The 24,514-nt window shown below is 45.0% G+C and overlaps 1 protein-coding gene across 2 annotated transcripts; it reads right to left on the reverse strand.

The window, feature by feature from the left end:
- Window positions 1–12,737: 12,737 nt before the first annotated feature.
- LOC117852757 (uncharacterized) lies at window positions 12,738–23,028 on the reverse strand. Of its 2 annotated transcripts, XM_034734998.2 has the most exons (24): window positions 22,365–23,028; window positions 22,144–22,268; window positions 21,937–22,031; window positions 21,673–21,861; window positions 21,192–21,282; window positions 20,496–20,547; window positions 19,960–20,025; window positions 19,154–19,308; window positions 18,996–19,066; window positions 18,596–18,796; window positions 18,464–18,505; window positions 17,060–17,167; window positions 16,748–16,837; window positions 16,538–16,613; window positions 15,981–16,077; window positions 15,811–15,880; window positions 15,529–15,705; window positions 14,908–15,030; window positions 14,246–14,329; window positions 13,924–14,108; window positions 13,694–13,832; window positions 13,522–13,581; window positions 13,342–13,413; window positions 12,738–13,256 (listed from the first exon to the last, which is right to left on the reverse strand). In XM_034734998.2, exons 1-24 carry the CDS (start codon window positions 22,832–22,834, stop codon window positions 13,143–13,145), a joined length of 2,952 nt encoding a protein of 983 aa, XP_034590889.1. In that variant the 5' UTR covers window positions 22,835–23,028; the 3' UTR covers window positions 12,738–13,142. The 2 variants fall into 2 exon arrangements, with proteins under 2 accessions (XP_034590889.1, XP_034590890.1); XM_034734999.2 differs by lacking the exon at window positions 19,960–20,025.
- Window positions 23,029–24,514: the final 1,486 nt, after the last annotated feature.

Below are 24,514 nucleotides of genomic sequence, written 5' to 3' on the forward strand. Positions count from 1 at the left end.
CCAAGTCACTTTGAGCTCCATCCCTAATGACGTACGCGCCAAACTTACCAGCATCCGATCCCTTCTTCAAGAAGACATCGGCCGATTGGTAGAAGACGCCTCGCCGATTCGGCAGCTCTTCAGTGACGTCAGCGGGCGGGTGCCAGAAGAAGCGGAAGAAGCCTTGGCGCCGGCCGCGTATATCGAGTCAATGAGGATCCCGGTTTTCAGGGCCCTGCGTCACATGGCCGATCGCGCCAAATTGGCCAAGACTCGTGAAGAAGAAGGAACGTACAAGCGTCAGGCCCAAGAGGTGCATCAACGAATTCACTTTCTGGAAGACTCTCGCCCGGGAATCGTCGGCACGATAGATCGCCTCAAACGCCGAAGGGCAGAGCTTGCCAAGGAGATGGAACAGGTGACCAAAGCAATAAATGCCGAAGAGAAGAGGCTTCAAGAACTCCCTTCCGTCATCGCCGATCTGAAACGGGAGAGGCAGCATCTGGCCCACGAAGCCCTTAATCTCCACTGCAATATGCCAGAAGTCCCCGGATCGGCAGATGATGACCAACGGGTCCTGGACTCTGCCGATCAGATCCGACGCCGAGCAATTGCGGCTATCGATGCCCTTCTGGGTAACCTGTAAAAGTACTGGCCATTTTTGTACGAACATTTAATGACCGCCTTGACCGTCCTTCGCGGTGCCTCTTTTATTTATTGCCTTTCTCACCTCCGACGGGACGCGCCTTACCAAACATCTACGCCTCCTTTTCTTATAAATGCCGGCCTAGCCCCCGTTCCAAGAGTACCAGTCTAGCTCGGCTTCATCTTCCCAACCTGCTTTCGTCGGTGCGACTTTCAGTCATGTCTTCTTCATCCTCTGTTAACCAGGTGAAAGTTTTTCCTTCATCCTTTTTCTTAGTTTAGATCTTCTGAAGGGAATCCCCTTTTTGATCGTTACTTTTCATAGCCACGGCGCCTTAGCCCTGAACTCGAGCGAGCCATCGAACTCATGCACTTCGATGAACCGTTGTCGCAAGAGGACAAGGACTTAATCAGGGCCCATCGTGACGAACTCTAAGAGCATGTCCCTGCTGACATCCGACGGATCTGGGATTTTCTGGACGGCAACGCCCGCCCGCGACCTCAAGCCGACAGAAGTCATCTGCTTCCTCAACAAGTCGTCCTTGAAGATGCAGCAACAGGAACATCACGCCCGGCAATGGACCGGAGCCACCCTCTCCCCCGTCAAGTCGAAGCGGAGGCTTCGATGAAAGAGATACAAGAAGAGTACATCCGTCTTGTGCTAGAACTAGGTCGGGCTGAGAGAGAGCGTAAGAAAAAGCGTGGTTAATTATTTTTTGTTCTAAGGGCGACTTATACCTTGTCGGCCGTGTAACCCACCGTCCGTACCGAATGAAATATATCGGCCAATTTGGACGATTACGTGTTTTCTCTAGATGAATCCTTTTGTATCGGCTGTGTGTTGCTCATTGTGGTCGATCCTTATGCTCCGACCCATATACTAGGGTAGTACCTTTTCAAGTATCTTCCGTTCAGAGCCCTAGTAAATTCTTCTCCTTCGATTGTTTCCAGAATATAAGCATTTCCTGGAGCACATCTGCCGATTTTATATGGCCCTTCCCATGTAGGGGACCACTTACCGAATTTAGGATCTTTTGACCCAATCGGCAACACTAACTTCCAAACCAGGTCCCCTGGAGAGAATTGTTTGACTTTGACCTTCTTATCATACCACCCGGCCACTTTCCTCTTGTTTTCCTCGATGCTTATCAAAGCTCTCAGTCGTTGGCCAGCCAAGTCATCAAGTTCCCTTTTCATGAGTGAGGAGTAGTCGTCGGCCGTCAACTGGTCCTGGAGCGAAGTGCGTCTCGACCCCGCCCTAACTTCCCATGGTAGTACTGCATCGTGACCGTACACCAACTGATAAGGGGATAACTTGGTGGACCCATGGCAAGCCATTCTGTATGCCCATAGGGCTTCAGTCAAACATAGATGCCACTTTTTTGGCTGCTCCTCTATCTTCCTCTTGATTAACTTTATTATCCCTTTGTTGGAGGATTCGGCCTGGCCGTTAGCTTGGGCATAATATGGAGATGAGTTTAACAATTTGATTCCCATATCGGCCGTGAACTCCTCGAATTCTCCTGATGTGAACATTGTCCCTTGATCAGTTGTGATAGTCTGAGGAATGCCGAATCGATAGACGATATGGTCCCTTACGAAGTCCACCATGGCAGCCGATGTCACGGCTCTTAACGGAATTGCTTCCACCCATTTGGTAAAGTAATCGGTGGCCACTAGAATAAATTTGTGCCCTTTGCTTGATGGAGGATAAATTTGGCCGATAAGGTCTATTCCCCATCCTCTGAACGGCCATGGTTTGATAATGGGATTCATGGCCGACGCGGGCGCACGTTGGACATTCCCGAATTTCTGACAATCCTGGCATCCCTTATAATATTTGAAGCAATCTTCGAGGATCGTCGGCCAGTAATACCCATTATTCCTGATCATCCATTTCATCTTATGGGCCGACTGGTGGGCTCCACACACCCCCTTATGGATTTCTCCCATCAGAGTCTTAGCCTCCTCTGTTCCCAGACACTTGAGTAGGACGCCGTCAATTGTTCGGTAGAACAAGTCGTCTTCCAGTAGTACGTATTTGGTAGCATGGAAACGCACCCGCCGATCCACTTTCTTAGATGGATCTTTCAGGTAGTCGGCAATTTCTTTTCGCCAGTCATCGGCCGCGAGTTCCAGAGCCATAGCGCCTTGAATTGGCCGATACCCAGATGCGTGCTGGGCGAGCTTGTTGGCATCCTCGTTGTGATTCCTAGGGATGTGTTCGATTACTGCCGATTTGAACTCTTTTAAGAGCTGCAGGCAATCTTCGTAATAAATCCTCAATACATCGTCCTTGCATTCGGACTTCCCTGTTAATTGATCCACAATAAGCATGGAATCCCCAAAAATTTTGACAGAATCGGCCTTGACTTCTCTTAGCAATTGTAATCCCTTCAATACAGCTCGGTACTCTACTTGATTGTTAGTGGCGGTTGCTTCTATCGGCAGAGAAAAATCATAGCTTGCCCCCCGAGGCGATATGAGGACGATGCCGATTCCTGATCCGACCCCACATGATGATCCATCAAAGTATAAAGTCCAAGGTACCGGTTCCACGAAGGTAGCCTCTGGTCCGCAGTGTTGGGCGACGAAATCGGCCATGACCAGACCCTTGACGGCTTTCGCCGATTCATACTGAAGGTCAAACTCTGACAAAGCTAAGATCCATTTGCCAATTCGTCCTTTCAAAATCGGCAATGACAGCATGTATTTTACCACGTCGTCTTTGCATACGACCACGCATTCCGTCGACAGCAAATAGTGCCTGAGTTTGGTGCATGAGAAGTAAAGGCATAGGCACAACCGCTCCACTGGAGGATACCTTGTTTCGGCGTCCAGAAGTCTTCTACTGACATAATAAATTACTCGTTCCTTTCCCTCGAACTCCTGGACTAGAGCTGACCCAATAGCCTTTTCATCGGCTGATAAATATAGTTTAAACGGCTTACCAGTTTGAGGAGGGACCAATACCGGTGGTGAGACCAAGTACTGCTTGATATCTTCCAGTGCCTTGCGTTGCTCTTCCCCCCATATGAACTCCTGGTCGGGCTTCAACTTTAATAGTGGTGTGAAAGCTTGGATTCGCCCAGATAGATTAGATATGAATCTTCTGATGAAATTCACCTTGCCGATTAGAGATTGCAACTCAGTTTTATTCTGCGGGGCCACGACTTTGTTGATGGCCGCTATAGTCTTCTGATTGATTTCTATTCCCCGCTCGTGCACCATGAATCCTAAGAATTGTCCGGCGGATACGCCGAAGGCACACTTATTCGGATTCATCTTCAGCCCATGTTTCTTCGTGCATTCCAACACTTTTCGCAAATCGGCTAGATGCTCCTCGTGTCCTTTTGACTTGACTACGACGTCGATGTAGATTTCTACCAGTATGCCGATGAGTTTGTGAAATATATAGTTCATGGCTCTCTGATACGTGGCGCCGGCGTTTTTTAAACCGAAAGTTATTACCACCCACTCGAACAAACCAAGGTGACCTGGGCATCTGAAGGCCGTTTTGGGTATGTCTTCTTCGGCCATAAGTATCTGATTGTACCCAGCGTTTCCGTCCATGAAACTAATAACCTTGTGTCCCGCGGCGGCATCTATCAGTACATCGGCCGTCGGCATGGGGTATCCGTCCATTGGTGTGGCCTGATTAAGATTCCCGAAATCGACGCACACGCGTAGCTTTCCATTCTTCTTGTATACTGGTACAATGTTGGAGATCCACTCGGCATAACGGCATTGCCGAATAAATTTTGCTTCGATTAGCCGAGTTATTTTGGCTTTTATGTCTGGTAGGATTTTAGGATTGCACCGCCGTGCAGGCTGTTGATACGGCCGATATCCTGGTTTTATGGGTAGCCGATGTTCAACAATAGATCGGTCTAATCCGGGCATCTCATGATACTCCCAAGCAAAACAATCCTTAAATTCTCTTAACAAACTTGTCAGTTTACATTTGTATTCCGGATCTAAATTTGCACTAATATATGTCGGCCTTGGTTTGGTGCCATCGCCTAAGTCTATCATCTCTAATGAATCAGCCGACGTGAACCCGTGCCCTAGCTTCCCATCTTCTCGGGCGAATTGATCCATTTAATCGGAGTCTTTGGAGCCGACTGCTCGGATCGGCTGTAGGCCAAAATCGGACACCTTCAAGAAGTCAGTATCCCATACTCTTCCGGATATGCATCTGACAGTTTCGCAGCTCCATTGCTACGTGTCGGCTGCTGCGATGCTGTATGCGGAATCGGCGGTGACCACTTCGATGTTGTCGCCGACCCATTGTACGAGGCATTGATGCATTGTCGATGGGATGCAGCAGTTTGCATGTATCCAGTCTCGGCCGAGAAGCATGTTGTAGGACCCTTTGCCATTAATAATAAAGAAAGTAGTAGGGAGGGTCTTACTGCCGATGGTGAGGTCGACGTAGAGAGCGCCGCGAGCGGGAGATATGTTGCCCTCGAAGTCCTTGAGCATCATATCTGTCTTGGTCAGGTCATCATCGCTCTTCCCAAGCTTCCGGAGCACGGCGTACGGCATGATGTTGACTGCAGCTCCTCTGTCTACCAGTAATCTAGTGAGGGGTCGGCCGTTGACATGCCCTTTAAGAAACAACGCTTTCAGGTGTTGCCGTTTATCGTCTTCGGGCTTCTCGAATGTGGTTGTCATTGGCTCAAAAGCCAATTGCGCCATCTGTTCTTCTATTGCCGATATGTTCTGTCGGTCGGCAGGAGTCATAAATTCCATCGGCAGTATGAAAACCATACCGATGTCGGCTGCCGATTCTTCGCCTGCCGATTCGTCGCCTCCTTTGTCGTTTCTTTTGGGGCGCCATACCTGAGATCTGCCTTCCCTCTTGTCCGTCGTGTACTGTTGTTCTTCCTCCTGCTGTTCCCACTGGCGGAGACGCTGGATTCTTTGTTTTTGAGACTTGGTCAATCCATCGGGACACCACCTGGGGTTCACTGGTTTGGTTCGTGGCCTGGCGCGTTCCCATTCCGGTTCGTGTCCTAAAGGGTTCTCGTCTGACACTCGAGCATCGGCCATCTCTTCAAGCCGACTGTGGACGCTGGCCCTGTTTTCTGGCCGGTCATGTCGATCAAATCTGCCCCCCGGCCTATCATGGCGCCTGCCTTCCGACCGGTCATATCGGTCACTTCTACCCCCCAGCCGATCACGCACGGGAGGGCGCCGGTCGTCTTGGTCGCGCCAGTTCCTGCTGATCGGCTCTGGTCTCCCGTCTCTGGAGCGAGACCTGTTGAACGGTCGATTGTTACGATACGGGCCGTTGCACTCTGGGCAATTATCGGCCGAAGGTAACCTGAGGTTGCTTTCCCAACAGTGGATGAAGAATGGGCATCTCCAGTGATCTTCATGTCGCCGCATCGCTTCTTCCCGGGATCTTGAGCGTTCATGTTGCCGCTGATATTTGTGGAGCAGGAATTGGGAAGTAATGCGTGGCTCACCTGATCCGCCGTCATCGTCCTCCATCCGCCGCTTCCCCTTGATGTCTTCAGGCGCCGCTTGATTTCTGGGGTCTACGGCGCCACTCTTTTTAGCCGATTCGGACGTTAGCACCTTTGTTTGGAGCGAGTTCTTTCCCGTGTCAACCATGTTGGTGGGGAAGGGGTGCTGATCGATCTTCATCGGCTTGGCTGGTTTTGTTGGTACTTCAAATTTAAGTCTGCCCTGCTCAATAGCCGTTTGTATCTGCTGCCGGAAGATTTTGCACTCGTTAGTGTCATGGGAGGTAGCGTTGTGCCACTTGCAATATTTCATCTTCTTCAGCTGTTCGGCAGAAGGAATAGTATGATATGGCGAGAGCTTGATCTGTCCTTCCTGGAGGAGGAGGTCGAAGATTTTATCAGCCTTCGACGTGTCAAAGCCGAACGTTTCTAGCTCCTTCTTGCCGAACGGGCATGATATCGGCTTCTTTCCTTTAACCCATTCTGCAAGACCGACTTCTGCATCTTCTTCGGCTTCAACCTCTTCTAAGTATGCCACCTTCTTCTGGAAGTTCCTCCGTGGATCGAAAGAACGTACCTCCTGTCCAGATAATCGGTGGACGATTTGGCTTAAGCTCTCAAACTCCTGTGAGGCGTATTTTTCTTTGATGTGAGGCAGGAGACCTTGAAAGGCTATATCAGCCAGCTGTGCATCAGTCAGAGCTAGAGAATAGCATTTGTTTCTGATTTCCCGAAACCTCTGCACATATGAGGATATTGGCTCGTCGCTTCTCTGCCTGAGGCTGGTCAAATCGGACAGCTTCATTTCATGTACCCCGGCGTAGAAGTATTTATGGAACTGCCTCTCCCGAACCAGACAAGGACGACGAGAAAAGCCGCACCCGTAGAGCATCTTGCGCCGCTGCCTCCCCGCATTGGATGATGAATCTGTTCACATGTTCTACGGTTGAGGTATCGTCCATCCCCCAAAACTTGGTGAAGTCGGGAACTTTATACCGATAGGGAAACGGCAGTAAGTCGTACGTAGACGGGTACGGTGTCCTGTAGGTGTAAGTCTGCACCTTCGGCTTCAAGCCGAATTGTTCCTGAATCACCTCTGCTATACGTGCTGACCAATCCGGCTGTTGCTGGTAAACCGTCGGTTGAGGGACTGGTACGTGCTGATATATTGGCGGCGGGATGACTTGATGCTGAGTGAAAGTATGTGGCATTTGATGTGTTATAGCCGGCTGTGTATTCAGGGTCGGCTGTTTGAATGAGCCACTCGTTTCATCATATAGTATGAGCTCTGCTGTTTTACTCATCTCTTGTGCGACAGGCTGGTACGGCGGCATAGTTGGTCGAGTGGCTGTCTGGAAAGATGCCTGGAATTGAGGACTTCCCTGATTGGCCGATTGATCCTGAACAGCCGTCGCTGATGGTGCCCCCCAAGGCGCTGGATTAACCGGAGGAAACTGCGCAGAGGACAACTGTACGGGATGTGGCTGGAGGTGTTGTGTGCCAGTAAACCCCATAGGAATCGATGATGAGGAAGCGCCTGAACCCCCAAATGGAAATTGGATCGGCTGAGAAGCCGAATTCGGATAACTCTTGTTTGGTGAAATCGGCGGAGCATATGCCGGTCCCTTGTACCCTTGAGATACTCCGCTAGCCAAGGAGCTGATGACGGCATTGTACACGGTATTCGCAAGCACCGGGGATTAGTCGATGAAAGCTTGATAAACGGACTGCTGAACCATCTCGGACATCTTGTCCGAGTCCTCGGTGATTGTGATCTGGCGGGGAGTTGGAAACGGAGACTTTTTGATAGTCTCCCCGCTCCTGGTGCGACTGAAGGACTGCAGGCATGCCTTCCGGTAGTATGCTGTCTGCCTCTCTAGTCCTTCCTTCTGGTCGTCCTTGAGATCTGCTTCTGTCACTTCAATGACGTTATCTTCGGAGACTTCAGCAGCTTTCGACATGGTAGCGATTGTATTGGTCCCACCGGGCGTGCCAAAAGTGTGTTGGCGCTAGAAACTGGCTGACCGAATCCCCAGCGTCTGACACACGACCCGGGAGAATCTGCTTAACTCCTGTTCGGGTGATCGCCCTGGTGCGGTTCGCGCGGCGTGCCAGCCAATCTGACCTGTTGATTGGCAAGGAAAAAGACGTGTCAGATCCCAGAGGTCGCGATCGGCTAAATTTCCGATCTCGAGAAAGCTTATCAGCGAATCGGCCGATTTGCCGTAATAAAGAAATCGGCTATGAAGCAGCCGATTACCGGGCAGCGTGAATGAAAACTGCTGGAGCAATCAATACAACGCTACAGTAGCAACACTAGGAATAGATCTAGTTGGCTATGCATAAAAGAAGTAAATTAAATGACGAAATACGAGAAAAGCCAAGATTGCCGATTCCTAGCTGGATAACTGGTGATAAAACTAGAACAACAGGTAAAACCTATAATTCTAGTAAATATCGATAACTAGTGAATAAATTTAAACGAAACAACAGCGATGCGCCCGAAGTTAAAGCTTAGAATTTACTCGGTAAACGGAACTTACAAGATCGGCCGGAGGTCAAGTTGATGCAGCCCCGCCAACCCGTATGAACTTGTGAAAAAGAAGAAAAGTATTTGGCGAAGTCGCCTGCTTGAAAGTAAGTACGAGGAAATAGTAGTTTGTTGTATTGAGTTGTTGATGATTACAGATCTACAAAAGTGGCTATTTATAGCCCCGTACAGACGACTCCTTATCTGACTAGAACTCTATCCCTAATTCAAATGGAAAATGAATATTTACAAGTACGATTCGTACTAGGTCGATTATTATGCGCTTCATGGGCTGATTCCCTCTTCATCTTTATAATCCTTTCTAAGCCCATACCGGCCCAACTATTCCAACCTCCTAATCGACCGATTTCCTCATCGGCAAGGGGTAACCGATCGGGAACCGGGCGCGTCCGATCCCAAACCCCAGGGGTCAAGCGAGGCAGAATTCTAAAGATCAATCGGCCGATCCTCGACTGTAGCATCGGCCGATCCTGGACTGTAGCACCAACCAACCGATCTTTAACTGTAGCGCCATTCGGCCGATTTCCAATTGTCGCCCCTGTATCTCGCCGTATCTTCTAATTTCTTCCTCTCCTGACGCCGATTTTACTCGTGTCGAAATCTGGCGTCAACACTGGCATCAACAGTTCCAGTTTTAGCATGACGGCTGATGTAGCCTTTCCATCCGTTGATGGTCTTTGTTTCTAGCTGATGAGAAGCTTTGGCAGGAAGGGCGAATGCATTATCAACAGAGGTGATGTCCAAACCCGTCAGCATCAGAACATCGGCTAGTGTTGGGGTCATCGGTCCATGACCAAACAAGAAAGCGTTCAGAGCATCTGACCAGAAATACGATGCGGCGATGAGCATGGATTCATTTCGGGCCATGTCCGATAAGGAGAGGGTGATGCACTGGCTGATGTTGTATTGTTCCCAAAGAGGCCTTTTTGAAGCTGCCATCTTGAGATACCAGTTTTTTCATCCTGCTGCATGTCCGGGCCAAGATCTGAAGGTTTGGCTCCAATTGGTCAGATCCATGGATGCAAGCTTGAAGGGGATTCTATTGGTTTCTAGGTTGATTAATTCTGTCGAGTCAGAATTCCCCATGGGGCCTAAGTAGATAAATCCGGGCTTGTCATCTATAGGAATAATGATCCTATTCCTAAGTTCCTAAGGATGCGGAAATCTCTAGATCAAATGAGAAAAAGCAAGAATGCAGGAAGAATGGTGAAAGATGGGAAACGTACCGCAGGGATTGAAGAAAGAGTCGCCATGAATAAAGCGGGCCTACGGATTGAAGAACACGGGAAGCCGTCGAAGGTTGCTATTTCGCTCAAGGAAGAATATATCTATTTTGTTGTACGAGAAGGTGAACCGATGGGAGAGGGAGATGATGGCCGTGAGTTTATAGGTTAGCCTGAGAAGGGTATGTATGGTATTTTATCCGCCGTCCGCGCGAAATCTGAGAGGCTGTTGTTCGCAGGCGTTTTTTCAAGCAGGCGAATCATGGCTGAGAGAATTTCGGAGCAAAAGATATGTTTTACTCCGAAATTGGGGGGCATGTGTTGATGCCATTTTTTGACATGTATTAAGAGTTGGCGTCAAAAGGAAGCAGAGATGCTGGTGCGTGACAGAGGAGCAACGGCTAGTAAAATCGGCCGATGGGGTTACAGTAGCTCAGCCGATGGAATCATGGAGGTTCGGCCGATGAAGACAGGAGGATTCAGCCGATGGGAGCTGATGGGAGCTGGCCGATGCAAACAGGAGGGTCCCAGCCGATCCAAGGTGTTGGAGCTTTGACCGATAAGAGGTGGAAGAGTCTTGATCGGCGAGGTGGTTGCAAGATGGTGGATATAGGGTTAGTTAATAGAATCTAAGTTCGTTTCCAACTCTTGTGCGAGTCGTTTTGTTCAGAAGGTTTGTTTCTTTTGTTATAGATATTGTATTGCATCGTAATCGATCAGGACTAGGAGTTTTGAGTTTAGGGTATAAATAGAGACCCTGCGAGGTCTGAAAAAGTAGTGCACACCAACAAAACAAATCTACTTTATTCGCAATTTACTTTCAAGTTGCAATTTACAGTAGCTCAACAGGTTTTATGGGGTGAAACTTCTTTCTCGTCTGATGAAACTCTCCCCAGCTATTTTCTCATAATGATTTTGCCAAGTCGGCAAAATTGCTGATTTACCATAAAATTTAATGCTTATGAAATTTCTATGAAACTCCATTAAAACTAGTCTTATTTGAAGTCAATCCCTATTTTAAGCCTACAGTTTTGGTTACAGGTACAGTAAGAGTTTTTTTTTACCACCACTATAGGTGTTCAATTATGCAATTATTTGATTATTTCAAGAAACTATATATTGTGGAAAATGATCGATAAATGCAGACAGCTTAGGGCATGTACAATATGGATGTTATCTATCTAACTTCACATATCACCCAAAAACGGCAACAGATAACACTGACTTAGACTGACTAAATCTGGAAATTGCATCACTTTACGTCTTCGTAAAAGAGTGTCGCACGTTGGACTGTGCATATACACATTACACTTGCCTTTGGTTAGATGTCACTTTTTTAATACTTTGATTGAACTTTTTTAAAAATTGTGCAACGAATTTGTCTTTAAAATAGCTTCCATAATATTTAACTTTGTTATATTTTAATATATTATACAGGTAATAACTAGTCAAACTAGTATGCCAGCTGCCTAGCGATGTTCAACCACGTTTGTCTTAACGGTGGCCTTTTGTCGATTGTTGAAGGGCACTTAGCAGGTCAAATAAACATGATGGTCATTTGTTGCGATGACATGCCTCTTCGGACTTGTGCGGACCCGTGATGTTGAGAGGGGGTTGTTGGGAAAGGAGCTGAGGAGAAGATCAGAAGAGGTCAAAAAAGAGAAAAAGAAAAAAGAAAGAAAAAGTAGCTAGCACCTTTGTATTCGATGGATACAGGGGCATTGGCATAGAGATGGTGCATAGTCACCATTTGTATCATTGTCCGCCGTTACATCACTACACCATGCACAGTACTACTCAACACTGGTATGCCAGTGGAAGTGGTGCAGTCCATTAGTGCACTCCTTGTAATTGTATCGCGTAACTACCGTGGCAGCCAGATGTTCGCCTCCCTTCGATTTAACAGTTGGTAGGCCTCAAGAAAACGAGGAACCACACGCTTTTTGGACGGCTCCTGAGAAACCGCAATTTTTCCTCAGGTCCCCATATTTTTAACCTAAGGCTCCGATGGAACCTGAACATTTTTCCCCTTAAACTTAACTTAGGGCTCCTACGGAACCTGAACTTTTTCACAAGAAATTTCCTCTTACGGTATCACCGTGCGTATCAGCACACATCCCGGCATTCAAGCATAGCTGCGTTTAGCAAATTAGCATGCTGCCACTTCTGGTGAGATTCTACGGCATATTCTGCACATTAACCTGCACGTGTAGAGTACTACATGTGGCACTGACTCAGCACGGATCGTGCCCACCCATCATCCCAAGCCCTCAAGGCCTCAACGCTGGCTGGTGGGCTCACCACGTGCAGCCAAAGCCAACAGGCGTAGTAGTAGGAGGGCCGCAACACGAACACATGACACTATGACAGATGGGCACTACACGAGCACCATTGATCAACTAGGTTGACTCGTCGACGCCGTCGATCCGCCGCAGAAACGCATCAAGTCGTGCCAGATTGCAGCACAGACCTGTCCACGCCTACGCATGTCGCCTGCTGATGCCGGTCACAGAACGGGGTCTCGAAGCTGAATGGTTCCAAACAGCTCTCGCCGGCGTTGAACTGCTACCGGGGCAGCTGCGTGCGTAGACAGCAGCAGCAGCAAGCAAACTACAACTTTGACAAGCTAGAAGCTAACTACTACTGCCGGAGCATGATCATCCTGGGATCGAAACCCAAGCGGAAAAAAGCCAGCAACTGCCGCACGAAATCTCAGAATCGGCTACAATACATCCACCTGCACACCTGATGTACCAACTACAAGTTCCGTGGGCGTGTATAACATTTCCAGAAGCTGGGAAATAACGTACCAAGGAAATGACGCTACGACAGCGCTTTGCCTGCGTTACTCAAGAGACCAGCGAATGCAGTCGTGTAGAGTTTATTGCCCAACTATGTAAAACAGCGGCAACAAATCAAAATTGTATGGAACTGCCGCAAATGGCTAAACTGTTAGCTCTGGGACAACTTTGGGGGCTATTTACAGTTCGATCAGGCCTCTCGGATGGGAGCCCGTGACACTACAATATGGGGTATGTCATGAAAACTTGGCATATGATAAGCCGTTTTGCTATCGATACATGACAACAGCACTGCTGTAATGACTCACAGATCAAAACGGGGGGCAAGGGAGTGGCCTGGATGAAGTAACTGAACAGCACAGGTTTACTGCCTACGATGAGCCACTACTGCTGGTTTCGTATGACTAAATTTGGGCTCACACGCTCCCAAGTCCCAATACAATGTGGGAAACCTTACTACAGGAGTATGTTAGCTGCCAAACCCGAATGGTGATTTGCTTCTACTGCCACCTTCCCCGTACTGCTCGTTCCATTTTCTTAGCTCGTTCATGCTTGTTGCGTCGAAAGCAACAGATGGGCTTACCTGAACAGGCAAACAATCATATCTTGAGATACACACACATCCTGGGAGAGATCTGCCCAAGTGAAGGTACAGTAGTTTACAATACCTTGGCCTTTGCTTGCACCAAGTCATCCAACTTCAGTGCCCTTAATGAAGTTTTCGTGCTACCCATGTCTCCCTAAGAAAAGATGGGCAACAATATGAGCAAACATGGAGCTGACCGGGCCATGCTCATGGTGATGAACAAGAATGCAAGTACTAATATCGGAAAGCAAGAACAAGATACCTTGTTTTCTTGTTCTAGAAGTTCATGGACTGGCCTATATGCCGCAGCTATGCATAGATTCTGCAGAAAAGGCATAAAATGAATCCACACAACACAGAAAACAACAGCCAGTAACATTTTTGTGATGCTAGAGGGAAGATCAGAAGATTAATGGAGGACTTAAGCATAGTACCTTCAAATCACTCCCAGAGTAACCCTCAGTCACATTAGCAAGCTTGTCAAATCTAAAATCAGATTCCAGGTTTTCTTTGGCAAGTAAAATTTTTAGAATTTTCATCCGATTCTTGGCATCCGGAAGGTCAACTAATATCCTATAAATTGATTGAACAATCATCATTTTACTAAGTCAATCAAGCATAAATATTTTTTGAAATGGATAAGTAAAATATATGCAGATCTTACCTCCTAGGTAAACGTCGTATCACTGCATCATCTAGATCAAAGGGACGATTTGTTGCGCCAAGAATAAGGATCCTTTGGTTCTCTTTGGACCTTAGACCATCCCAAGCTGCCATAAATTCATTTCTCATCCTTCTCGTTGCCTCATGCTCAAATGAACCACCTCTTGCACCAAGTAAGCTGTCAACCTGTCATTAAATTGTAATAGTATTTGAATCATGAGGTAACACTGGAAATGTGACCAATTAAGAATGATGGAAACCCTTAGGATATCCTCCAGAATTCTAACAACCATGTAACTGCGTTGAATTGAAGCAAAACATACCTCGTCCACAAATATTATAACAGGAGCCAGTCGACTAGCAAAGGAGAAAAGGGCCTTGGTGAGCTTCTCAGCGTCTCCAAACCACTGTTAACAGAGATAGATGGGCAAAGTGAATAGAGGTGAGCAACGTCATCGTACATCCCGAGTTCCATGATGAGAAATTTCTCATCAGCATATGTAAGATGGGCAAACCACTGTTCCATGATGGAAATCATGAAATTTCTATTTGTGGTATCTGTTCCATATAAGGAGGCAGGTACACCAGGAAAAAAAAGGCAATGCTGAAACTACAGATCGCAGAACTTTCCTGCTGCTAACTATGAGCTAGAAGAGATTACCTCTATGGTACCAGCATATGTAAGACCTAATATATACCATATGCCAAAACATCATGGTTATGCTTGCAAATACAAAAAGAATGTCCAGTATACATAGGACTACATCCAAGAAAGTATGCTAACAGCTGTGCCATTGCTCTGCAGCTTAACAAATTTGATAAAGGAGAAAAAAAGGTCAAATCATGCAATGCAAGTATCCATAAATTGGACAAAGGATACTTTCATATGATATAAAATTGATACGTATTCTGTTCAGTTGTCAGTTGCCACAACGTGACTCATCAAACCATACCAAAAAGAGAGCTAGATATAGATGAAAAATACCTTTGATGTGAGAGTAGAACCAGTTATGCTTATAAAATTTGCTCCAGCTTCTGTTGCAAGTGCCTTTGCTAAAAGCGTTTTTCCTGTTCCAGGAGGCCCAAAAAGTAATATACCTTTGCAGGGCTGAAGAAAGGTAAGAAAATGAAAAGAAAACAAACAACATGGTCAGCATACACGATGTTGAAAGAAAAGGTGCAAAATCTCACACATCATAAAAGAGGAGTACATCTAAGACTTCCAAGGCTTGTTTCCCGTGGACTTAGCAACTTGGTTCATGGATTCATATATATTTGAGTCTTTTCATGATTTCATCCATTACACGTTGACATGCAAGTATGCAACTACTGCAGTAACTTGTTCCAATGATGAGAAGTCGAGTGAAGGAACAATACTATACTAATATACCAGTGGCGTAGACTGTAGTAACTTAGGTTGTTTCTTCCCTAGAACATTATTTTCCATGTTTAGCTACAAACTGGCAATGTTATGCAGGTCCATGCAGTAGGTTAGTTTAGGAATAAGCCATAACCTAGGAGCCTATGGTTTATATAATCAAAAGGGAAGTGGCAACAACAAACCCAGTTCACTATTAGAAACCAAAATTCATAAGAAAAATAATACCCTTAACAAGTTCCCATGAGAAAAGAGCTCTGGCCTCCTCATTGGAAGAGTTACAAGTTCATCCAGTGTCTTCTTGACATCCTCAAGAGCACCAATATCATCAAACTTAACTCCAATTTCATTGGGAGGCACAACTGCTGAAATGAAATTGCGCTCATACTCATCTTTCGCCAACATCTGCAGTGAAGACACCTTTTAAGGTTGGGCAGTCCCACAGTACAAAGAATTTCCAAGAAGAAAAAGTATGCCTTCCTATAATAGAAAAGCTAGAACTAAAACTACCTTCATGCTTTCAGACGGCTTCTTATTGGAAGCCTCCTGCTCCTTCAACCTCCCAATTGCTAGGTCCAGACTTGAAAAAGAAAAAAAGAAAGAAAAAAAAGGAGACAATGGTGTTAGTTAGTGCCCATCCAAAGATAGATGGCCGACTGCCATGACTACTGATACACTACCTTTCACGGGGAATGGTCAGCCTGTCGCCCTTTATGTAAGGATTAACTGCTGATGATAAATAGTGACTCCTAGCCCATCCAACAACCATCTCTGCTCCTGAAATCAACAATATATAAATAAGCAGTAAGCATGGGTCCTGCTTCTGGCAATACCTTAGGATTGATGTAAGGAGTTGTGTTCACTAGGAAGGAGAAACAAAAAAAAATTGATTTATCATGTAAGGCCAAGCATAAGGGCTGCAACTATATAGTTGGGTCCATAATCGATAACTGACTGATTTTGTATTCGTCTGCTACAGTTTTGTTGTGGTAAGTGTGCACTGTGCACAGTGGGAACCATAGCACCTTGGCAAGAGCATTGCTTTAAGTTAGAAGAATGATTGGACCTGTCAAATAAAAATGCATACCATCAGGATGGCAAACAATATCTTCAACCAACTTTAGGTTGAAGATGATCCGTTCCAAAGTGCAATGTGATCAACAGAATATAAATAACATCGGTCAGGGTAGAATATAGCATATATGAATCAAAATGTGGATCCAGATAACATACATACTTTGTTTCGTCAAAGCAATACCCTCTGACTTGATATGCAATAGATCCTCACATGATAGCCCATGTTCTTCAAGCACCTATATGTATCAATCATGACATAAAACAGGTGTTTCATGAAGCAATATTCAATCATATAATATATGTAGGTCAAGAAATGAAAATCAACAGAGGATTGAAATTAGTGATTAAAACTCTGAAGCAATTCCAATACCTTGTGCAGCTCTACAAGGTTATGCCTTGAAATGATTATTTTTTTGTCCTCCTCAATCTGGTTATTTAAAACTCTCATTTGCTCATCATCCTGAATATTGAATAGACAAATATTAGTGTAAACACAGCCGAAGAGCTAGGGCATTATTCAAGCTAGGAGAGCATATGTGGTGAGCAAGTTATTGAGTTATTGAACACCAACGGTTATTGATGTAACAATAAATAGCCATAATCAGATGCAGCAGGTGAGCAAAGTCAACACGGTTCACATATCAACACTTTGGGGAAAAAAACGCATTGGATATCAACTTACCTTTGGAAGAGGAATAAATAATCTATTTTTGAAAAGCTTCGTTATGTCACTGGACCTTGAAGGCTTCCGTCCTTTTAGGCCCCCTACCAGCCGCTTCAAGGATGATGTCTGAATACATTTCAGAGTAATAGCAAGTTTAGGGGCACTGCTGTCGCAATCCACCATGCAAAGTGAACTTAATGATATAGTGCTAAGAAAGAGAAGAGCTACTCAGACCAGTTTAAAGTTTAAAAGAAGCAGGCCCAAGAAAGTTGCACAACATAGCAGGGAAGGGACACACAGTTGATGGCTAAATACAGTTCAGCAATTTTGCACCTATTTTCACCTTTTCACATCTTTGTTCTCCTTTTCACCTATTTTGCTTTTCTGGCAAAACTACAGTTCAGCAATTGCCAGGAAGGCCATCAAGAAGCACCCATTGCTCTAACACTGCACTTGGCATTGCAGTGGCTTTTTATAGCACTTCTGCTTTGCTCCTGGCTAAATACTCTCTCCGGTCACAAAAAGGTGTCGATTTGGACATCGACAGTCACCAACACACTACTTTGACTACTAATTACCAGTATAAGGTATATGCAAAATGAGGCAAAGCTATAATATTAATAAACTATATTTTAAAACCTATCTAGGATATCGATGGTCAAAGTAAACATGTTGACTGAATGCAACCCAGAAGGACACTCTTTTGTGACTGTAGGGAGCATAAATTAATTGGTCACACCTTTTAAAAGCTGTAGCAGTAATTTTTATTAGAATAGGTAAATTTCTTTGTACTAACCAGACCTCAAGGCAATGCAGTACAACAATAAAAAGTTGGATGAAGGAATCTTTGCTAGACTGACTGGGCAGCCTTATGCACCTAGAACTAGAAAGGCTAGCTAGCCAGTGTCAACTTGGACAATTCATTTTCAGGCCAGGCAGAACAAGGCCATGCTTGCTAGGAGTATAGTGGAGTATAGCGATAAAAACCCAGCTTGTACTGGCCAATAATAAGGATAAATAGGCATTGCTTAGGCCAAGCATAATGATGTCTAGTTTAGATACAATCCTGCACTAGTAAATTATCCAATGGCAACCGACTATAAAAAAAGTATGCCTTTATGCTAATAATATGGCTGCCATATGACCCGCGCATACATGCAGAATAGGTTAAGCAACATCAGCATGATAAATTGTTACTAATTTGGTTCCCATCACGAGTCACTATCGTTGCAACTGTTAGGGCCAGAAGCAATATATGGAAAACTAAAGTTAGTTAGGCACATTTTGTGTGGTAAATAAAATCTAGATGAGCAGAACCAAATACACGAATAACTGGAAGAATAACTGTTTTCTGGACCAGTTGCAATAGGGAAGGATCAGAAAACAAGCATATCTTCTTTAGCAGGTTAGTAAGAAAATTACCAGATGAGACAGGCGAGCCATATTATGGAACAGCAGAGTCTTCTGTATTTATGCAAAAACAACATAAGAACCAACAACAAAATATATAATTGAATGCAAGCAGGTAGGGCTACGGGAGTTTATATGGCTTACAGGTTCTTTATCCTTAGATGCTTCTGTTGATGCCTCCGCTATGTTCTGCCCGCATATCAAAACTAGAGGTCCAGTGAGCTGGTCAAGCATTTCCTCTACCTTTTCAACAAATTCTCTACGATTTGATCTTGGAACTGCCCTAGACAACCACTGGGAACTGTCTGGAAAGTAAACGATGGCTGGTTCTAGAGATGGCAGTACCTAATTTAGTAAACATGACATTATAGGTAAGTTTATTAAGCAAATCATAACTTCATAAGGACACGAAAACTTGTGAATCTTGTCAATTGTACAACAGACTGAGTGGTGAATCTATGCAATCAGATGCATGTACACGGGAGAAAGGAATATATCAAGATAATACAAGTTATATGTAAACAATTATTTGCAGACAAAATACCTCACAAAGTGCTTCAATTGCAATATGCCAATCTTCCGCCTGAGTATCATGGTCATGCTCGATATCCTGAGCTAGAAGTACAAAAAGGAAACAATGCTAAATTGCAGACATGTCCAAACTGAATATAGCAATATGGAGGCTTGGGACTAGAAGCATACTGTCAACCCAGTAAACTGCTGGTTTAGCATTTTGCTCTTTGTTTGCTTCATCTTTGTTACCATCAGCCACCTTCTCCTCAGGAGGGTCAAATATAACAGCCACTTGATCGCCATTGATCTCATACACCTCTCCACGCTGTCCATTTGATAAAGTTCTGCAATTACAATTATAATAGATAGAAGAATGTTCAATTATACAGGATTAGTACTTACAAATGTTGAGAGATAATAATGCAACCCCATTGGCAAAGGCTCGAGCATGCAATGTAAGGAAATACAACCAGAAATCAAATCATCAAAAACAATGTTGGAAAAAAGGCTAAGCACGTGTATATAAGATTCTGCCGCTATGTATCACCTACAACACTAAGCAGTATAAGAATACAAACATTTCCAAAACAATCATGATATGTAAAATTAACCCATTGTTTATTCAAGGTACAAACTCAACTTCAAAAGTGTATAGTAAGCCATGTTAAAATGCATGTCCCTCAGCCCTCGTAACCTCACGTGACAACTAATATTTTTGTCAATGTGCAAAAATAGGCTTTATAGTTCTAATCTTAAATATTTCGTCTTTTTTGTCATTTTTGTTTTAATGAGAAAGCTAAGAAAAGTATAAATGAATTAACTTCTGATGGTCACTTAAAATGATGTGTCAAGCCACATAAAGCTGAAATGCTGTGGCAATAACATTCAACAAAGATTGCTCGCAAAAAAAAACATGCAACGAAGAATGCCCTGAAAAAGTCAAAATCTTCTAGCCCTATTTTCTATACAGATACAAGAAAGACTTATCCACCCACCTGCCACTAATAAAGGTATAGGCATTCTTTGAGCCATCTTGAGTAGGTACTTGCCCCAAAATGATCCTGTGATTTGACATATACGATATGCATCACGATTAGTGTAAAAATACTAGTGGCAAACATGTGGTCACATGTAGACACATAAGATCACAAATGTGTGTGAACCTCTCACCCTACAAAACCTATCTGGGTGCAACCATGTTTCTGCCTAAGCCTTCTGCTTGCAAGTGTACCCAAATGCATGAACAGACATCTCACATAAACACAGCCCACATATTGAAATGCCTATCAGATGGAAATATTTTATATTACAAGCTCACATTATTATAACATACTACATTTATTTCAAGTGACATAGATCAGATCTCGAATCAATGTGATAACCTTCGTTTAGCAAGAAAATGGGGGTAGCTAGCAAAAGAATTGCCAATAATATGTGGTTTAGACAGATCCAAAGAGTGGCAGTGAAACAGATTTCAAACAAATGTGGCCCACAAAACCAAAATAAGGATAGCATAGCTTCCAACAAGTACCTAGTATCTGCTTCAACAACCACTGACGCTCCAATGTACTTGACCCTATCTCCTGAAAATAATAATGAGAAAGGTTTAAGTTGGCTTTGCCTTCATTCAGTGTTCTGTAACTTTTGTCACTGCTAAAAGAGTCGTTACCCAAAAAAAACTGCTAAAAGGGTCCAGCCTGAATTCCATGTTGCAAAAGAGCGAGTAGAATGTATGTACAATTAATGGTACAGTTGTACTTTGTAGATAGCTCATAAAATAAACTTCAACACGAAGAGTTGGATACATGGTATAACTGCCTTACTGCAATGTAGTTAAGTGTTTTTATGGTAAAATGGTGCTTGGGTTCACCTCCTTATAACAGAGTAATTGTAGAGTGTAACTGGGTATGTGCCCGATCTAGACCAACAGGCGTTATCCAAAGCACAGAACATCAGTAACACATAAAACAAAGGCCAACTTATTTTTGTGAAAAATGACATTTAGCTCAAAGCACTACAGAAGAACTTAGCCTACCAAATGCACTGAGAAGGCTCCAAAAGGAAATAGCTACTCGCAGAATATGATCAAAGGCATCAATGCAAAATTAGCCCATAACAAAGCACACCGTACCCCATATTGGAGGTAAACAGTTCATTGTTACATAGTTTAGAGCCAGCTTGGTAAAAACACTCAGTACTGAAAAGGAAAATAATGAAGTCATGTTACCCTTTTGAAGAGACCTCTTCTCTTCTTCGGATGACTCAGCAGTGCCGGAGGATTCTGCTGCTGAAGAACTTTCCTGTATACCAACAACTCTCTGCAAGCACAAGCAGTGAAGGCATAAATTGTAAGGCAGAAAGAAGACAAACCAAAAGATTTAAAGAATCAAGAAACAGCAGCTCAACAAGGATTAGCATTTGTAGTTGAAAAAAAAAGAAAACAGCATCGCATGTGGCTGGTTTAAATAAGATTGAATGCAACACAGTACTACTGATGTTAGTTTTTACAAGTATCTTGTTGGTAGTCTAGAGGTCTCTCACTCAGACATTAAATAAATTGTGTAGATACATGGTATAGGTAAAGGTAAAATAAAACACTTTATTTTCTAAATAGAATCAAAAGAACAAGATACATTGACACAAGACATAGGTAAGAATTGTCAGTGCCATTATTTTCTATGGTTTCAAAGCTTGATAGAAACAGATACCTTGGCAAATTCCTCAAGAGTGCATGGAACTAGCTTCTTTAGGTCCGCCACAGATTTAATAGAATCGTCATCATCGCTTTCACCAGATTCCTCATCACCTTCGCCATCCACCTCAGATTCTGAACCTTCATCCTCTGACTCTGCATGATTATCCTCTTCCTCACTCTCTGAACAATCTTCACCACAGTCCTACAAGGTCAGACATTAGGTTCCACCACGAACTGAGATCTTGAGACTTTTAACACATGGGGCAGATTATCTTACATATGGAGCTAGAACACTGCTGTCCAGAACCAATATTGGCACACGCAACTCATTGGCAAGTGCTCTCACAAATCTCTCCCGGTAAAGTTCAGTCCCTGCATTGTAGCAATAGCAAATAAACAAAAAAAAATTCTCAACATCCATATAGGATATAGGCACATGGAAGCATATATTGATGAAAACATTAGCTCCATTCCTGATCAGTACCTGGCAAGCTCTGGAGCAATATCCTCCCACTGGAAGACTGCAGCCCGGAACCATACTCCAGAGCTAAATCCTTATGCCGCAGGTGCGACGCCACGCACTCGCTCAGCAGCTGCTTCGCATGCTGACTAGCAATCCAAAAGGCACAACGCAACTGAGTTAACATCGTTCGTGCACAAAACAGCAAACAGGTGGCGTGCATGCGCGGTGTTTGCCATGCTTACTCGACGTAGTACGGGAAGCTGTTCCACGAGACGCCGGTCTTGTCCCACGGCACGGCGCGGCGCAGGAACTCCTTGCGGAAGCGGTCCCGCTTGGTGAGGAACGGCGACTCCCGCCGCTTGCAGCCGGTGAGGAACCGCTCGCCGCTCAGCCACTCCTGCTGGTCCCTCTCCCCGAGCCGCGCGTGCTCCTGCTCGCGGCTGCTGCTGCTGCTGCTGCTGCTGCCACTTCCACCGCCGCCGCCGCCGCCGCCGCCGCCAGTCCCCACCGCTTCCGCCTCCGCGCTGCCGACGCCCTCCTTCGAGCTGTAGAACCGGCACAACCGCTGGTTCTCGCCGAACGACCGCGGCGGCGCACCGAGCCTCCGCGCCAGGGCGGCACCGCCTCCGCTGGAGGCCGCCGCGGGGTTGGCGGCGGGCTCGCGCCAGAGCGGCGGGCGCAGGAGGCAGCGCAGCCGCATCGCGCGATGCATCGCGGGGCGAGGCGAGAGATCCGCGGCCGCGAGCGGGCTAGGCCTCGGATACGCGCATGCGGTGGCTGGTGGTGGATTGAGAACTCTGGGCTGAGCCGTGACCGGCGGCGCAATCGCAATGGCGGGGAGAAGCGCCAGGGGGTGGTCTGCCGGTGCGCGGCGACTGGCTGCTGCGACGGAGGCCGAGGCCACGCCCGAATCCCGGCTCGCCGGGCTTGTGGGTTTGGGGGGTTCTCGCGTTGGAAGGTTGTTGGCTGGGCCGCACTTGCAGGGAGAATGGAAGATGGGCCCGTGCACATAACGAGCAGCGAGCGGCGGTTGCGATGAAGAACGGTAGATGGGCCGTGCATATAGGATTGAGGAGTTTGAACTCAGTTTTGCGTTTTCATTTTGACATGGTAAATAAATTGGTATAATTGGGAACTATATTTTTTTTAGAAAATGGAATTGCCTCCAACCTCTGCAACCGCACACAGCCATTTTGGGAACTATATGACAGTAGAATTGTAGAAATGAGTAGCTCTAGCACCATGGTTGCTAGCCTGCAATTGCAATGAAAAAAAATCAAGTGAATTTGTGCGAATGTATAACTTGGCAAAAGTACGAAGTTTGTATGGCAGTGATTGCCATGTGGTTATGCAATTCATTGTTATAGGTATCTGTTTTGCACATGGACTGATGCAAACTTCTTGCACAGGGCAGCTTAAGCACCAGTACACCAGGAATTTCGTTTTTGTGAGTCAGTACACCAGGAACTCCAGCAATGTTAAGTGACGCGCATTATTTTCTAGCTCTGACAGCGTCATTTAGCATGCTTCCCGCTCTCTTCCATGAATCAAAGAAAAAATAACTTTCAAACACACAACTGTTTATCAACAAATGTAACCTACGGACATAAGAATTAAGATACATGTCCAAGATCTGTACCAGCTGTAAATGCAACAACTATGAATATTGAACTGAAACATTGAATGTTTACAAAGCATGCTCATTTCTTTCTTCTCTTTCTTTGATTTGATCCCTTCTTTCACTACTTTGGCAATCTGAATTCTGCATATTGTTCTGCATTGTAAAGCTCTTTCAGCGCCAAGCAAATTAATGTCTAAGAAAATTCGATCTTCCAAACATTGTTAGGATTTGCATAGATGAACCCATCATACAATAAGTCAGTATTTTAGTACCACAATATAGCAGAAATTACTTCCCGTTTCAATACATGACAGTGATGCCTCTAGTACAAGAAAACTCAGGTGCGTGATCAGGTTCATTTCATTTCTCAACTACATGGACTCAATCCTCTTCCACAACATAAATTCTTGTCTTATTACATGCATAATCTTCTACTTTGAATTCCTCAAGGTTATTTTCCATAAAACCAACAATATAACATGAACTGCTGTACTAGCAGAACTTTATTGTACTAGTCATCCAGTTAATGTTGCATATTGTTTCTTTATATGATTGTACACACAATGAACAAGTCCTGCGACAAGGATCCGAATTCCAAGTATGATAAAAACAGGAGTTGACAATATGTTGGTGAGAGCATTGTACTGTAATGATAATTCCATTTTGCTCAGTGAAATTTCATACTTACTAGCAGGCGTTTGGTAAGAAAATTTGTCAGCCTGGGCGTGTTGCCCCCCCCCCCCCCCCCCCCCCCCCCTCCTCCGCTAATAT

The sequence above is a fragment of the Setaria viridis genome, chromosome 4, assembly GCF_005286985.2.
Source record: "Setaria viridis chromosome 4, Setaria_viridis_v4.0, whole genome shotgun sequence".
Lineage (NCBI taxonomy): Eukaryota > Viridiplantae > Streptophyta > Magnoliopsida > Poales > Poaceae > Setaria > Setaria viridis.